Source organism: Urocitellus parryii, chromosome 5 (assembly GCF_045843805.1).
Source record: "Urocitellus parryii isolate mUroPar1 chromosome 5, mUroPar1.hap1, whole genome shotgun sequence".
Lineage (NCBI taxonomy): Eukaryota > Metazoa > Chordata > Mammalia > Rodentia > Sciuridae > Urocitellus > Urocitellus parryii.
The window spans coordinates 63,781,815-63,798,904 of record NC_135535.1 but is presented as its reverse complement, the minus strand read 5'-3'; the positions used below and the strand labels follow the sequence as shown (position 1 = coordinate 63,798,904).

The 17,090-nt window shown below is 47.2% G+C and overlaps 1 protein-coding gene across 2 annotated transcripts; it reads right to left on the bottom strand.

Annotated features, from left to right (window-relative positions):
• Nucleotides 1–4,760: 4,760 nt before the first annotated feature.
• LOC113189781 (keratin, type II cytoskeletal 72) lies at nt 4,761–16,762 on the bottom strand. 2 transcript variants are annotated; one of them, XM_026398758.2, is made up of 9 exons: nt 16,310–16,762; nt 14,639–14,853; nt 10,587–10,647; nt 10,097–10,192; nt 9,216–9,380; nt 8,517–8,642; nt 6,316–6,536; nt 5,677–5,711; nt 4,761–4,951 (listed from the first exon to the last, which is right to left on the bottom strand). In XM_026398758.2, the coding sequence occupies exons 1-9, from the start codon at nt 16,760–16,762 to the stop codon at nt 4,761–4,763; spliced, it is 1,563 nt and encodes a 520-aa protein (XP_026254543.2). The 2 variants fall into 2 exon arrangements, with proteins under 2 accessions (XP_026254543.2, XP_026254544.2); XM_026398759.2 differs by lacking the exon at nt 8,517–8,642.
• Between the last annotated feature and the right edge of the window lie 328 nt (nt 16,763–17,090).

The following is a 17,090-nucleotide window of genomic DNA, read 5'->3' as shown; positions in this document are numbered from 1 at the left end:
CTTCCTAGATTGTGTTCAGTTCTAATGCCTCCCTCCTCTATAGCTCCTTGGTTGTGCCTTTCCAATGCCTCTGTATCTAGCTTATCTACCACATGAAACAGAAAGAGTTCTTTGAGGGCTCCCCATGCAGCCAGTGTCCGTGGCCTTGGGAGACATGCGTTGCTGAGTGACAGGGCTCTCACTCCTGGGACCTCTGGAGCAGCACCAAGATTCTCAGGCAGCCATTGAGGAAGTGCTACCTGAAGACCCTGAGCTCTCTAACTAAAGGTGAGAAGGTTCGGGGGGGGGGGGGGGGCAGCAGCCCCAGCAGCCCCTGCCCACCTCCCACCTGTGGAAGGAGAAGAGGGAAACAAGAGCCAGGGCCTGGGCAACAGGGAGGCCAGGGCCAGCCTGGGCATGCTGGGGAGCCAAACAGCATCTCTTTCAGCTGGCTGCTCTGCACTCTGCATGTGAAGGAACCTGCCCAGGATACCTTCCCCCCATCCCCCCACAAAGATGGAAGGTGCAGTACCTGGAGATTCCAGCAGAGGGCAGGATGTACATAAGATAGAGGCATCCCTCAGGATTTGTCCTTGCTGCGATGAACAGCAGCTGGTGGCTAGATGGAAATGTGCTTCAGTGACCCTGGCCCCCACTTAGCACAGCTTCACTGGGCCTCTGGGCAAGTCCTGCTGCTAATCTCAGGCATGAGCCAGTACTTAGCCAGCAAACACAAAGAGAAAGCCCTGCTAATACACATTAATAACTGGGGCTGGGGATGTGGTTCAGTGGTGAAGAGCTTGCCTAGCATTTTCAGGGCCCTGGGTTCAATTCCCAGTAACAAAAATAAGTAATAACAATAACAACAACAAATATAGCCATGTACTATGTATCATTTTTGGTGAACAGCAGGTAATATATACTGCAGTGGAACCAAAAGATTTCAATGGAGCTAAAAATTTCCTACCTCCTTGTAACTGATAGTGGTCACAGCATAAGGTATTGCTCAGGTGTTTATGGTGATGCTGGTGTAAAGAACCTACTGCAATACACGATTGCAGAACACACATATTGCATACATATGATGGTGTCCAGTGCAGAGTGCTTGATGATGGTCATAAACACTATGTTACTAGATTCTCTATCTGCTATACTATGCCTTCCACCATTTTTTTAGAATGTGCCACTTGCACTTATTAAAAAACACTGGAACAGCATGCCACAGTCCCCTGGCAGCCTCCTTGTTCAGCTCATGCTTGCTGCACCTCTTATTGTGCCAAGAGACCACACTGAGTGACAGACCTAGGCCATCTAGAAGCGGGTGGGGGGTGCACTCTGATTTTGCATGACTACAAAATCAGCTAATGACACTCTTCTCCGGAAGTGTCCCCATCGTTGTGTAAGGCACAAAATAGCAGTGGACATGTGCGTATTGTATTCCTGGTACTAATTTTCAAGTTCACAGATGTCCTCTCTGGTGAGTTCTTTGACAGTAAATAAGTGACCAAGCAGGGAGTCCAGACTCCAGAATCGGGCTGGGCTTCACCTTCCTCCTCTGCCATTTCCTCACAGCCTGATCCCAGAGAACTATGGCTAACCCTCTGAGAATTAGCCGAGCTGCCAAACAAGTACTTAGGTGATATGAGGGGAGTTCCTGGCATATAGAAAGCACTCAACAAAGGCCAGCGGGATCCTGCTTTACAAGGCCACCATCTTGTACCAGCTAGTAGAAGAATCAAACTTTGAAGTCATATGTACCACTCTTCAGGCAAAATGCCAGACCCAGGAGTCTTGTTGTCTGACAGACTGACTTTGCCTGTTGTCCAAGAATCCAGCTTAGCATCTGTCCAGGACAAAAGGGCCCCAGTTTGGGTGATAAATTATACATACTGCAGACACACAAATAGATATAAAACAGCAATTTATGAACACAGGTGTGTGTCTCATCATTTGCATGCCAAGACATCAAGATACCAGGCACACACTGATCTCTTACTTCCCAGTGAAGGTGATGTTATGGTTTGGATGTGAGGTGTCCCCCAAAAGCTCATGTGTGAGACCATGCAAGAAGGTTTAGAGGAGAAATGAGTGGGTTATGAGAGTCTTAAGTATATATTTTGTGAGTGGAGTTTCTCTCTGATTCCTGATCATCATGTGAACTGCTTCCCTCCACCACACTCTACCACCATGATATTCTTCTGCCTCATCTTGAGTCCTGAGGAATAGAGCCAGCTCTCTATGGACTGAGACCTGAAACTGTGAGCCCCTAAATAAACTCTTCCTCCTATAACATTGTCCTTAGCTGTTTTTAGTCACAGCAGTGAAGAAGCTGACTAAAACATGTGGGCTACACCCAGCCACGCATTCCTGCAGCAAATGGACACTGACTGCTACTAACTGTGAGCCAATCAGAGGATCCTGGAACTAGGGGACAGGAGGAGATGGATGGGGAGACAGAAATAGGGTTGCTGCCATGACCCCAGGTAAACAAGCACCAACTGTAACACAGGTTAGGGACAGTGCTGCCATGTGCAGCTATCAGTCCAGACCCTGGTGCACCCGGGGCTGTGAACACATCATTCAGCCCTTGGGGTCTCAGTTTTCTCACCTAGAGAATTGGAGGATAGAGGGAACTGTTGGACCAGAAACTTGAATGTTGCTTCTCATTTCATGCTAAATGACTTGATGGATTTCACCTAGAGGGACCAGGCATCACGTGAACATGGGAGGTGACATTTCAGCCTGGTCACAAAGGATAAGCAGCCTTCTGATAAGTGGACACCCATCATGGAGGAATCATTATTTGCAGAGGCCCACAGGTGAGAAATGCATGGCTTTTTAAGGAAAGGCTAGAATGTTAAGATGGGGAAAGAGAAGGCATCGTGGGTACCCCAAATGCCACCCTCCAGTGAGGCTCCTCCTTGAAAGATGAGCTGTCCCTTAAGAACTTTCTTCAAGTCAACAGGGCTAAGTGGCTGGAAGACAAATGATCTCACGGAAACACACATTTCGAAAAAGACACCCTTGAGTCTCTCTGCTTCTTACTCTGCTTAACTTTTCTTCATAGCAGTTCACACGCTTGACATCCTATCACATGTCCCTTGGTTAGTTGTATCTTTTTCCAATCCCCACTAGACTGTGAGTTCTATGCCAGTTTTGTTGATTCTAATGTCCCGAGTGCCTGAACCATGCCTGCATCACCAAGTAGTTGTTAAATGAGCCACTGTCGGATATCTACAGCAGATGCAGATGCCTCCGTAGCGTCTAGACACACAGGCCTCACACTTGAGGGTGAAAAAGAACTTGCCTAGGGAAAAGGAAAGCAGGGCCCCTGTGGGGGAACAGGACTGGGAGTGGGTGGGGGAGAGGAAGGAAAAAGAATGAAGACTACTCTGGCAACTCCAGGCAGTGAGTGTGGAGACTGCGGGGCCTTCAAACCCGAGTGATAAGCCACATCGAAGTTTCAGCTTCTTTCTTTGGATTAGACAAAGGGGAATGAAGGGAAGGGAGGGGGCTGGCAATAGGAAGGACAGTAGAATGAAGCAGACATAACCTTTCTATGCTCATATATGATACATGAGCAGTGGAACTCTGCATCATTCACAACCAGAAGAATGGGAAGTTGTACTCCATGTCTGTATACTATGTCAAAACATTCGAGTGCCATGTATAACTAAAAAAGAACACATTTTAAAAAGAATAACATAAATGAATTTTTTTTAGAAAAGTTCCAACTTCTGACACAGTCTCAACATGTCTTTCTGTAGCAGGTGCCATCACCTGTCTCACAGGGCCATTATGTAGACTAGGTGACACAGTGCCTAGGGACCACTGAACCTACCCAGTGTATTTCAACCATATACAGGATCAGGTATCGCCCAATACCTACCTGGCTAAAACCAGAGAGCAAAGATCCACAGGAGGCCAGGGACTCAGAGGGAAGCAAGAATCAGACTAAGAAAAACTAGGGCGATGCAGAGGCCAACATCCCAGGTTACAGAGTCCACTTGGAAAACCAGCTGGCACCAGGGCTTGGGTAGGGTGTGTCCCCACCAACACCCATGTGGAAATTTGATGCCCAATATGGTAGCAGCTTTGGGAGGTGGGGTCTTTGGAATGTGACTAGATCAAGAGAGCACCACCCTCATGAATGGATCAGTTCTCTCTAGAGCAGGCTGTTGTGAAGCAAGCCTGGCATCTCCCCTCAGTCTCTCTCACCCAAGTGCTCCATCTACACATGTCACTTCCCCTTTCCACTTGGCTGCCATAGGGACGCAGCGTGAGGCCCTCACCAGAAGCCAAACAGATGTTGAGACCATTCTCTTGGCCCTCCAGAACCATAAGTCAAAACAAATCTCTGGTTTTTTTTTTATAAATTACCCAGACTCAGGCATTCTGTGATAGCAATAGAAAACAGACTTTATTGCAGGAGAAGCATGGAACAGACACAATCCCCGTCAGGGGACAAAGAGAGCTTCTTGGCAGTGACAGCCCAAGACAAGCCACTTGAAAAGGGTTTGCATTTGAAAGAGGCTGGCTGCAGACCAGCCTCCCGGGTGTGTGCACTATCTCTGCAGTTAAGCAATGAAAAGCGACCAGGACAGAGGGAACTAGCCTCCCCACATCAGAGTATGGCCCCACTGAGGACAACAGGGGAGAAGATAGGACTGGGATTATGGTGACAGGAGAAGCATTTCCTGAGTTGGAAAGGGGACTCTGGGATGGAGGGGGAGGAGGTGAATGGCTTCTGCAGCCTTCCGCACAGAGCCACCACCTGCCCATCATCTGGAAGCCTTTTTGGTTGCACAGCTACTGCTCGAAGTTTTGGCAAGGGGATCCTTGAGCTCGCCGCCACAGCTACCTTTGGTCTTGACCTCCATAGCCACAGGTTTGTAGCTGTAACTGCTCGAGGTGCCAAAGCCCACATTGAAGCCAGCCCCTCCTGCGCCTGCATTGGTGCTGCTGATGACAGCTGTAAGGGCAGAGAGAAGACCCCAGCCCAGTCAGCCCTGTGCCCTGGACTACTCCTTCAGCATGCTTTCTCTCTTTTTCACTCTCTTTAGTTTACTAAGAGATTTTCATGAGCTCTGATATGTGGCTTCTTTTTTCATGTACTCAGCCCCATATAATCAAGCTTTTTCTAGTGGTCTGTGAAAATTTATCAATATCAGAATTTCAGCTCTTAGCAGCCAGGACTCTTCTCAGGAACTTCCCCACAGACAGGACCAAATGATGACAGGCCCTTCACCGAGGGAGGCCTTTTGATCATTGCTGATGCCGAAACGGGCTGCTGGCAATATCCCTGCCTCTCCGAATGCAGCACCTCTCCACCTCTCCCCAGGGTTTAAGCATGGAGTGGGTCATTTCAGCTGCTCTTTTTCATTATTCAGCTTTCAGATCCCCCTTAACTCCTTTTCCTGAAATCTGGGACTTCTACATTGGCCTGACCTCAACATGAAAAGAAGGTCGTCATTAAGCATTATTCTTATAGCCAACAGTTGGATTAGACACTTTGGGGTATCACTGGATTTTTCGGTAGACTGCACTTTCTGTATTTCATAATATTGTTATTCTCCATCCATCATTTCCCTTTGGTTACTAAAGCCAGTTCCCTGATTTCTGTTTTATATCATGGGATTAAAAGGCCAGACTTCTGGTAAGGTGATGAAGGGTAGTACTGAGATGTAAGGTACTTACAGATGCTCACGGAATTTGGGTATTCACCAGACATCCTGCAAAGGGAGAAGAAAACAGGTAAATCTTTCTTAAACAATTGCCCCACTTGTGAATTAACCTCTCCTCTCAGAACGTGCTCTCCAAGCCCATCCCATCCTCTTCCCATATCCCAGGGGGACCTCTCAAGAAACAGAGGACTAAAGTGAACGCTCCTCCGTTGTAGGGAGTCATTCTCCACCAGAGGCATCAGAATTATCTCTTCTGTGAGACAGCTTTGCCTCCAGTCGTCTATAGTTATGCCATTAGACTTAGACAATTAAGAAGGAGCCCACATCCTTACTGAGCCCCAGGCTTCTCCAAAGTGACCTTGAACTTGAATGACCCTTGAAGACATTCTTGTCCCTCCTCTCCAAGCCAGGTGAAGGGATGTTCTGTTTCTCAAACACTGCTGACTTTGATATTCCCTGTCCCATGACCTCTTTGGGACTTTTACAACTCAGTCCTTCTTGCTGTCTAACTTTAGCCTTCTCTACCACGTGGCAAGCCCATGTGCTGTAGGATTTATTCAGTTGGACCTTAACAGAACTAACCCCTTTGCCTTTGGGCTGCCTACTAAAGAAGAGAGAACATTGCCCCAGGCAGAAGGTATCTGCCCCTCACCTGCTCTCCTCGCCCTCCAGCAGCTTGCGGTAGGTGGCGATCTCCACGTCCAGGGCCAGCTTCACGCTCAGGAGCTCCTGGTGATCGCGCATCATCCGGGCCAGCTCCTCCTTGGCCTGCTGCAGGGCGCCCTCCAGCTCATCCAGCTTGGCCCGGGCATCCTTAAGGGCACAGTCACCCCTCTGCTCCGCGTCAGCGATGGCCGTCTCCAGACTGGAGCACTGGTGGCAAGCAGATTTAGCACTTTACGTCAGAGCCCAGTTCTGACATCTTGCTTGGACATGGCCCCCTCCTGTGGCCCTGACTGATACCAAATGCTTTGAGATCCTCCAGGTTGATCACTAGAGGTGAATCCATCCTTCCCCTGACTCACCCCAGTTGATGCCTCCGCATCTGAAGATGGAGGTACTGTTTTTAACGGGACAAACTCCTGCTGTTAGGTAAAATCAGGTGACCTGCCAGAGGACACTGCAGATGGGGCTGTGTGCTTGCATGCATGTAAAAGCCTCCGGGGACTTCTTGAGTCTTTTAGTATGGACATGTTCTGGTCACTCAGCTAATGTTTGGTGGGATCTAAGGACCAGGCTTCTTCGTGGAGTGTCCCCTTGCTGTGGAGGCAAGTTTACTTCACGTCCCGAAAAACACCAACTGAACCAGAGGACAAATGGATTTCTAGAATGCCACCTTCTTCTGTTAGGCAACCCCCAGAATGCCATCCCCCATGGCATTTGGGGTGAGTAGCTCACAGCCTGAGGAGACGCCCAGGACCCAGTTGCCTAACCACAGAAAACCATGTCTCATCCTTGGAACTGTGAAGGTCTAGTGATTTGGGGGATGGTAATAAATTCTGTCATTTGAATTCAAACTGTCCTCTGCTCTTTTATGTTGACCAAGAACCCCAGAATGAACCCAGGGCACATCAAAAGCTTAGGTCTTGTGAATGCAGTGTCGTGAAATGTTGACATTCTTTGATACAAATGCTACATTTGTTACTCTGAGCTTCTTTGAGCAGGGCAGGAAAGATCCTTGACTGAAGGCCCTCCAAGAGAGACTTGATGAGGACCAAGGGTCACAAAGGATACTCCCATGTTTACTACAGAGACATCTTCCCTGAGCCCCAGAACACAGTGACATTCTGATCTTAAAAAGTCACTTTCTGGTAATAAGTGCACCCAACTGTGAGCACACAACATTTTATCAGCTAGATACCATCATCAAATGCCAAGGGAGCTTCAACGTCACATTTTTTTCTTGCATTTACATATATCTTGATTAAGCAAAGAACTTAAATAAGTTCTTATTTAATTCTAAGTTCTTATTTCTTCTTCCCAGCGTTATGAGCCTTCTACACAGAGGAGTAGTAGTGTGTGTGTGGTGTGTGTGTGTGTGTGTGTGTGTGTGTGTTCACACGTTTGCACATATGTGTGCACAGGCACAGGATGAGGGGTGAAGGATGAAGTGAAGGACAAGGAAATGGGACAACTGGTCTCCACAGAACCACAGGTGAGGTGGCACATGTGTGGTTGCAATCATGCTGTCCCAGAGAGAGGGAACTGAGAGCAGTGCCCGCCACATGTAACCACTGTGGGGAAGGCCCCCACCAGGGGCCTAGACTGAGTCTAGGGTGGGAGGCTATTTCTTCCCCATTTTGTTCTAAAATCAACTGCAGATTCCCCTTTCTCCAACAAGAAATGACCATGTCAAACCTTAAAAGGCTTCCTTGTACCTATGGCATCAGGCCTAAACCCACTGCCTGACTTAGAAGGTGTCCAGAATCCGCCAACCCCTACCTCGTGGTCTCCTCTACTCCAGGCCACCTTGCTGCATTTCCCGCCTTCTGCCCCAGGGAAGCAGCCCTCCTCCCTGCACATGGCCATGCACATGCCTGCCTCCGTCTGTGGCTCCTTCGGGGGCACATCTCTCAGTCTTCCCTTTGCCTCCCATCCCGGTGCAATCCCAGCCCCTGCAGACAGCTTCCCTTGCGTCCTCACTCATCTCCAGCCCCTCTGCATTCCCATGGCATCTACAGTGCACGCTGCGCTGTGTAGAAGGCGCTATTGTCCCCACGCGCTTGATCCTCCCCTCCCTATGAGTTGTAAATACCTCCGGAGGGGACCACGTCTTACCCTTTATTCATATTCTGTCTTGTCCAGATGGGTGCCCAATCAACCCCATTCACGGACTCATTTCATAGAACCCACCTGCTTCTTCACATTTCCTATTTCCGAGTGGATCCTCTGAACCAGCCGGTTGAGCTCCAAGATCTCAGTCTTGGTGAGCTTGAGGTCGTCCCCATGCTGGCCTGCTGCAACCTGCAGTTCCTGGATCTGAGGTTGGATGGCAAGAGAGAAGGTGCACAGATCACATAGAAGTCACCTGCTGAGGGGTGCTCGGCACAGGGACGGTGCCCCCATGCATTCTCATTATTGAAGCACTATGAGCGCAAGAGAAGGAGTTGGGAGGTAAGGGGGCAGGAAACAATGCTTTTCTCCTGGAAGGGCCCTACCCTAATTCAATAGGATTCTTGGGTTCTCAAACATGAGAGCCTTGGCAGAGTTTGAATTTTCTGTCCTCTTTTTGCCTAAGTTGGAAAGAAGAAGAAAACCTGAGATCTGTGGGTTATTCATAGACACACTATCAAAATTCTATCAGGGTTGTGGCTGTCATGGCCTCAGAGTTCAGTCCAGGGCCAGGGCAGGGGAAGGGCTAAGCCCCATGTGCATTCCTAACACACGCCAAGACAGCGGGTGATCTCCCTGGGCCATGGAGAGGCATTTCCACACACATCAAATGCACACACAAGTACGTACATACACACACATGCCACATGTGCACATAAGCATGCAAATGCAGTCCCAGCTGTAGTTACTGGGCTTTGGCGCATCTGGCACCCAGCTCACCTTGCCCCGGTACAGGGCCTCGGCCTCAGCCTTGCTCTTCTGGGTGGTCTCCTCATACTGGGCACGGACCTCATCAATGATGCTGTCCAGGTCCAGCTGCCGGTTATTATCCATGGACAGGACAACAGATGTGTCACTGATATGGGACTGCATCTGAGCAATCTCCTGGAGGACAGTGAGGGGAAGGGAGCCAGTTAGGGGGTCCCTGTGAGGGAATCACTTCTCCTGACCCTCCCTGGGCACATGTCTTGCTCTCCTCAATGTGGAGCTCTGCCTCAGTGTCACCGATTGTCTGGCATGAGAGTGGGTCCTTGAGCTTCAGACCCAGGTGATGGGACCGCTGTCTACCATGCCCTCAGGACTCTCCCACCCCTCTCCACTCTTCCTCAAAATCTAGCAATGCCCCCCTTGCCCCATAGAATCAAGCCACTCTTCATGTGGCACTTGTAGGCCTCAAGGGAATGATTGCCACCTTTCCCCTCTCCAGGCTTCTGTTTCCTCCCACACCCCTGGAGCTTTGACAGCAGGCTTCTGGATCATCACTTCTTCTGCCCCTTCAGGCAGGAACACCGGGCCCTTCCCAGCACCCACTGAACTCTTCCTCCTTTCTCCAGGCTCTATGATGGCCCAGGTGGGATTCTCCCTGCTTGCCTCTGCTCTCTCAAAGCTCCTCTGCATGTTGGTTTTCATGCCTGGCCATGAACTCCTAGGGGACAGGGATCATTCCCTCTCCCTCAAAGCCTTGGTCATTGCTGAGCACCCAGTGAGGTCTTGGCAAATGTCAGCTGCACCAAGTTAAAGACTTCTTCCTCCCACCCCTTGGCCACCAATCCTTGGTCAAGGGCAGCATCCCATATCACAGAGGACAGCAAAGTCCTTACCCCTTCATAGAGATCCTTGATGAATTTGATCTCCTCTGTCAAGGAGTCCACCTTGGCCTGGAGCTCTACCTTGTTCATGTAGGCAGCGTCCACATCCTGAGGTACATAAGACAGTCAGGCTGCCCTAGATGGGCAGCTGCCTTCCCTGCCCTGCCCTCCCTGCCACAAAAAGCCACAGCTCCCTGGTGCTCTCAACCTCCCTGACCTCATGTTTTGGGAATGACCCAATTCCTGAAAGCAAAACCACTCAAGTGCAGTACAATAGCCACACTAGAAGCACAGCAGAATGCCTGGATTTAAGCTGGCACACGCTAGGAGCAGCCACATCCCAGGAAGGGACTTGGTGCGAGGAGCTGGAGTTAGAATTCCAGTCACCCCTGTCCAAAGAACTGAGTGGCCCAGAGCGTCCCTTTCCTCATCTTGCGAACACCACTGGGCCAGGCGGTCAGGACCCCTCAGGCATCTTCCAGCCGTGCCTGGGCTCTCTCACCTTCTTCAGCATCACAAACTCATTCTCGGCAGCAGTTCGTCTGTTAATCTCCACCTCGTACCTGTTGGGATAATGCAGCTGTGAAAACCTCCCCAAGCAGTCAGTGGTCCCCTCTATGCCACAAGTGGGGTGGGGACCAGGAACTTTTGGCACACATGACAGTCCCAAAGGGCATGGGGACAGGGACAGGCTCAAAGTCCATTTCTAGCTCCTCAGCTCTTAGGCAGTCTTCCCTAAAATGGTTCACCTGAGAAAGCACCTTCCCACCTTCCTCTCGCAACTGGCTGCTTCTGTGTCACAGCAGAAAGGCACACACCTTCATATGCTGCTATGGCCCAGGGTGCCAACGCCTCCCAGGCACAGAACAAACGCTGTATGTCATATCTGTTTTTAAACATTTTTTCTGTTCCAGGTGAAGTGAGGTCTTAGAAACTGTTTGAATGGGACTGGGATGTTCTTCACACAGACATATTACAAATTGGGGAGGGCAGATTGTGTATCATTGTATTTAAACAGACCACCTCTTCCATCCCTTGCTATTATCAAAGAATTTATTACAGGACATTTGTTAGAACAAGAACTTGAGCATTGGTAAAAATAATAAAATAATAATACTAACAATAATAATGATAATATAGAATGTCAGATATACACACAAGGAAGAATTCAGCCTTATAAAGAAAGTCTGCAATATGATATGATATGAATGAACTTTGAGGACATTATGCTAAGTGAAATAAGCAGTCACAAAAGGTGAATATATATCATTCCATTTATATGAGGTTCTTAAAGTAACAAATCATAGAGATGGGAAATAGTATGATGGTTGCCAGGGACTAGAAGGAGGAAATGCTTTCTGGAAATTTGGAAGATAAGTGACTTTATCAACTAGGAAGAACATCCTTTTTTGCAAGTCAGATGGTTTTCAATTTTTTTTAAAAAAAAGAGAGAAGGGAGGAAGAATAGGAAAGACAGTAGAATGAATTGGACATAACTTCTCTATGTTCATATATGAATATATGACTAGTGTATGTCCACATCATGTACAATCACATTCATAATTAGAATAAGTTCTACTCCATGTATGTATGATATGTCAAAATACACTCTACTGTCGTGGATATGTAAAGAGAACAAAATAACTGTGAAAGAAAAGCCTACATTGTCAGCTGTGGATCATTTAAAATGATTTATAATGATGAGTCATTAATGTGGTTTTTAACATGTGATCATTCACCTAAGAATTATATGTTTAACGTGGGGTATTTTGCAGGAAGTTGGGATCAGTGAGCAAAACAAACTCCTTCCTTTAAGAAGCAGAGTAATACAAACAAACAATAAATAAATTATATAGAATACTGGAAAATGATAAGTGCTATGGAAGAAAGAAAAAACAAACAAACAAAAAAACTGGGAACACATCCAGAAAACTGAATAACACTACTCTCACAAAACTCTTTACAATCTATTTGTATGAATAGTTTTCCAGAACTTGAAGAGGAATGAAGATAATATTAGACTAGAATTCTATAATTCTAACAAGAATAAACATCCTCCATGGATAACTAAGCCAATGAAAGAAAATCAGCCCTGTTCAACTCATTAAGAAATCTGTTTCCACTGGGGAATGATATTGGCCAAATTATATTATATTGTGTGCACGTATGATATATTGTGTGCATGTATGAATAAGTAACAACAAGTCCCACCATCATAATAATTATCATGCACCAATAAAAATACAGAAAAAATAAAAATAAATTTTTAAAATAAAAATTTAAAACTTTCTTTTTGAAAACTTTTTTTATGTCTTATATTTGTTTAACAAAATTAACAACACATTTTGTTATTTGAATAACTCAACCCAGAATAAATCTTAAACATTTAAAAACTCATGGTAATTAAGAAATAAACTTTCTAAAATTTCAAGTTACAGGTGTATCTCATGAGCAAGGTCAATAAAAGACATAAAGGTATAAAAATATTACATTGTAATCAAATGATATGGGGAAAGTGGCTTAAAATTTTCAGTTCCAATGGGTCAAAGGTCAGGTTGAGTTTATAATTTTTAAAGCAGAACTTTTTTTAACTTTTTGATGAAAGATGGTGGGTATTAAACTGCAGTGGCACCTAAATGCAAGTAAATATATTTAAATGATGATGTAGCCAATATAATTCTAAATGTCAATATACATAATATGCTTGAAAAGACAGCCTTTACAACTACTTAAATTCATAAGAATTTTTAGGAGTCAAATTTTTAAAATAAATTGTGAGAATGTTTTTAAATGGTGAGTTTTTAAAAATTATTTTAGGGAATCTATGAGGAAAAACCTCATGGTATAGAATGATGCTAAAGACACACACTATCTTTTAGAAACTCATAGTTTAATGGGAAGGTAAATGCACTAAAGCTATTAATTCAAGGATGGTTTATGATTAGGAGCTTCTATGCAATGTCATAACAGGTACACACATAAAAAAAAGACCCACAGGCAGAAGAGATTAGTGATAAAATTAAATTTAAAATAATCATAATAAATGCAAGTAATATTTATTTAACTACCTTTCTTCATGCTAAACATCATGCTAAGCTTTTCAGTATTTCTTTTAATTCCCACAACAGTCCTATCCCAAGTTTACAAATGATGCTAAAGACATTAAGAGACTTGGCCAAGGTTATACTGGTAGTTTATAGTGAAGTTAGGACTCAAATCTAGGACTTTAACATCAGGGAAACAATGTCTTACACGTGTGTTGCACTTTAATTCTTTTAAGAGCTGTGAAGACATAACTACCAGGCATTATCTTCTCAACAGCTTTTTTAGATATTAAGGCAGGTATCAGCACTTGATTTGGGGTTGGGGGTGCTGGGGATTAAACCCAGGGTTACTCTGCCACTGAACTACATCCCAAGTCCAAGCCCCCCTTTTTTGGGTGGAGGTGCGGGGAGAGAGTCCCACTAAGTTACCCAGAACTTGGGACCCTCCTAGGTAAGTGTCTGGGATTACATTTGCACACCACCCCACCAGGCTCATGTTTGATTTTTATAAATTTTAGTAACTAAACTCACAGTGCATCAGGAGGCTCACCTATGCTGCTCAATGAGTTAATGGCAATTCTGCAACTCCAGACCTTTAACCTCTAAAAGGTATAGTCCCTGGAGGCCTCTGCCAGGGACTTCCAGCCTGCAGCCTCCTCTTTCTTCCATACCCTGCTTAAACACCTCTTAGGGTCCAATTTTCATCTTAATTCCACTTGAACTCAGTCCACACTGTATTCATTTCTGTTATCTGAAAGTATTCTGCAAGTTTGCCCCTACAATCTCTGTGCTCTCTGTGGTCAGGGACTATGTCACCTCCCTTGGGGTCTCTATGCAGGCTCGGGCCAGGGTTCCTTTTCAGAATACAGTTGGACAGGCATTGAATGGGGAGCAAGAGAATGAATTCAGTTCTGATCATCTCCACTCCCTGGAAGTGCAGACGAGGTCACCTGTGCCTAGAAATGCTGACAACTGGAAGCAAACTTCCAAACTGTCAGGTCACAGTGAACCTCTCATTATTGGCTCAACTCAGAGGGAGACACAATATGGGATTCCAAACACATTTTCACATATTCTCCTGAAAGGTGAGATTCAAAGGCACACACATGCTTCAACATGAAGTAAGTCTTCATTTTTGCTTAGTTTTGAAATTTGTTCTGGGATTGGCAAAGCATCTCACTTTCTGGGAACTGCCGTGGAAAGTGTTAGTCAGGAGAAACTACAAAGTCCCTTGAGTTGTCCATCTGATTGAGCCCATTCTCTTTCCCCATTCCTCCATTTCCAGTGCTAGAAACTGAACACACATTTCCTGCAATTCAGAGCACCTTTCTGGATAGATCCATTGTTTTCCTAAGTCTCATTCTGTTTAAATGGCTCCCCCTCCTCTGTGGGAAAGAAAACAGCAATGCTCTCAGCAAAGGAACTAAGAAGGCAAAAAGAGATTGGCTTGAGATGGAAACCTCATCTGTAGTCAGACTCTGCAGTGGGCTCTGCTCTGCCTCCCACTCACCTCTTCTTATAGTCCTCCACCACATCACGCATGCTCCTCAGCTCCGAGTCCAGCCTCACCCTGTCTCCAGAAAGTGTCTCCAGCTGCTTCCGCAGGGTGCTGATGCGGCCTTCATAAATGGACTCCAGGCTCTTCCTGCTGTTGTTCAGGTCCAGCTGCTGCAGCAGGTTCCACTTGGTCTCCAGCACCTGGTTCTGCTGCTCCAGGAACCGCACCTGGGACACAAAAATTGGTCAAGCCCCAGAGTCCGCATGTTGTTGCCTCTTGAGAGGGGAACAGGAAGGCTCATCAGAGGCAGAGCCAACCAAGGAGGCATGCTCATCTGGGTCTCTAAGACAAGAAGCAAGATAAGCAAGATCCAGTTGAAAATAAATCAGGAGGCAGACTTAAGCAACGGTGCCATCTGGCTCTACCTCGGTGAGTTTTCATGTGACTGAGATAGTTTTTCCTGCTATACATGCTGGGAAGCAGGGAGAGGGGAGAACTGAACTGGGAAGGGACTGGAACATCTTACTAGTGGTTTGGGTGCTCTTCCTCCCATTGAGACTAAATTGCTCTTGTTTCTTATTGTTCAAAGTGGGTTCTCACAACTTCACAGGGGTTCCTTCAACTTTAGTCCCTCTGCTGCTCACACACATCCTTCTTGACACCTATGTCTAACTTGGGGGACATGAGAAAACATGCTCAGGAACAACACACTTAGAAAGAGGAAGCAGATGGCCCCTGTCTTCCAAAATAGTAGCTGTGTTTCTTTAACTCATGGCCTTTCCCCTCCGACCACCTCACTCCTCTTCCTTAGCAGAGTGAGAAAGAGGTCCACCCTCGGCTGTTTATCAACTTGGGCTCATGTCTTACCCTTCTTATGTCTTAGTTTCCTCATCTGCAAAGCAAAACAATAACAGAATTCTAGGTTGTGCATTGCCAAACAAGTCCCTTGGGACAGCACCAGTTGCTGTCCATCATGCTGAGTGATGTCTCCAATGATGTGAGCTATTGTCATCATTATTAACGTTCCTGTGCACCATTCATGGTCTAGACCTGCTACCCCAGTAGAGACAAGAGAAGCCCATTCCTGTCTCCTCCCATTCACTGGAGTCACTGCCACTGAACCGTCAGAGACCCCTTCCCTGTTACATTTCAGAGAACAATCCCTTCCCAAACATAGAACCTGACATGCCCTCCTTCCTAATGTCCCCTCAGCCTGGTGCTTGTTTTCTCACTTTTTTTCTCTCGCCTCCTCTTTTTAATCCCCTCTTACCCATTCACCAAACCCTTCGACCCTCCCCAGCCTACATCCCTCTAACTCCCTTGTGCTGGGTGTGTGTTCCCATCTCCTTGAATGAAACTGGGAGCCATCAAAGGATCCATTCTACAAGTCTCCTGCCTCTGAGCATGCCATCCTTCCCAGCAGTCTTGTCCCACACAAGGAAGGAACAGGCTCCTCTGTATTGGGAGTGTGTGCCAGTCACTATAAACATCCCAGATGATCATTAAACTCACTGGCATAGGATCCTTTTCTGTTCCATTTTACAGACAAGGAAAGGTAGGCTCAGAAAGGGATTAGCTCACCCTGGTTCACTTGCAGCTCATCCTCAGGAGAACTGGGTACAGAACTGGGAGGAGGCGGGGAATAGGGGTAATGCAGGGACAGGCACATGTCCCAGTACCCACCTTGTCGATGAAAGAAGCAAACTTGTTGTTCAGCACTTTGATCTGCTCCTTCTCCTGGGCGCGCACCTTCTGGATCTCGGGGTCTAGCTCCACATTGAGGGGGGCCAGGAGGCTCTTGTTGACAATGACCTGGGGGATGCCACCAGGAGGGCACACGGACGGACACGTGGGCCCCAGCCCTGCGCTGCCAAACACTGTGCCCACGAAGCCGCCCGGGCGGCCGCCGCCCACGCCCCCACGGCCCAGCGCATAGCCGCCACTCCGTGCTGCAGCACTGATCGCCAAGCGCCGGCCGCCCCCCACGCAGAAGAGGCTCTTGCTACCGAAGGTGGCAGCGCTCTTGACAGCCCTAAAAGAGGCAGGACTGCTGCTGAACCGGCCAGAGATGACAGCCGAGCAGCCGCTGAAGCCCAGGCGCTCCCCGCCGGGGTAAAGGGTCAACTGGCGGCTCATGCTGGTAAGGACGGGTCGCTGGGCGGTGCAGGGCAGGGCGGCAGGCCAGGTGCAGACAACAGCTGCTCTCTCTGCACAGCTGGCCCCTTAAATAGCCCAGTGTGGCCGGCAGCCTGGAGTCACCCTAATTTGTATGTTGGGAACACTTTTTAGGTGACTTGGGGCCCCCTGGGTTCTTCATTTAGGAAATGAGCATCCACTCCCCAAGATTTTTGTCTCTTCCCCCTGAACTCTCCATGAATCCCCTATAAAAATGACCAGAACCCTGCATTTTCTTTGCTTACCTCCTGCATTATAATAATTTAGCTACCTTATCTCTACTTGCTGT

Bases quoted from the DNA above. Each gene is read 5' to 3' on its own strand.
- LOC113189781 (XM_026398758.2), bottom strand. From the start codon at position 16,762: ATGAGCCGCCAGTTGACCCTTTACCCCGGCGGGGAGCGCCTGGGCTTC. The intron at 9,381-10,096 runs GTAAGGACTTTG...ACTGTCCTCCAG, and splicing joins TCAAGGATCTCTATGAAGGG to GAGATTGCTCAGATGCAGTC. The intron at 4,952-5,676 runs GTAAGTACCTTA...CTGCCCTTACAG, and splicing joins CCCAAATTCCGTGAGCATCT to CTGTCATCAGCAGCACCAAT.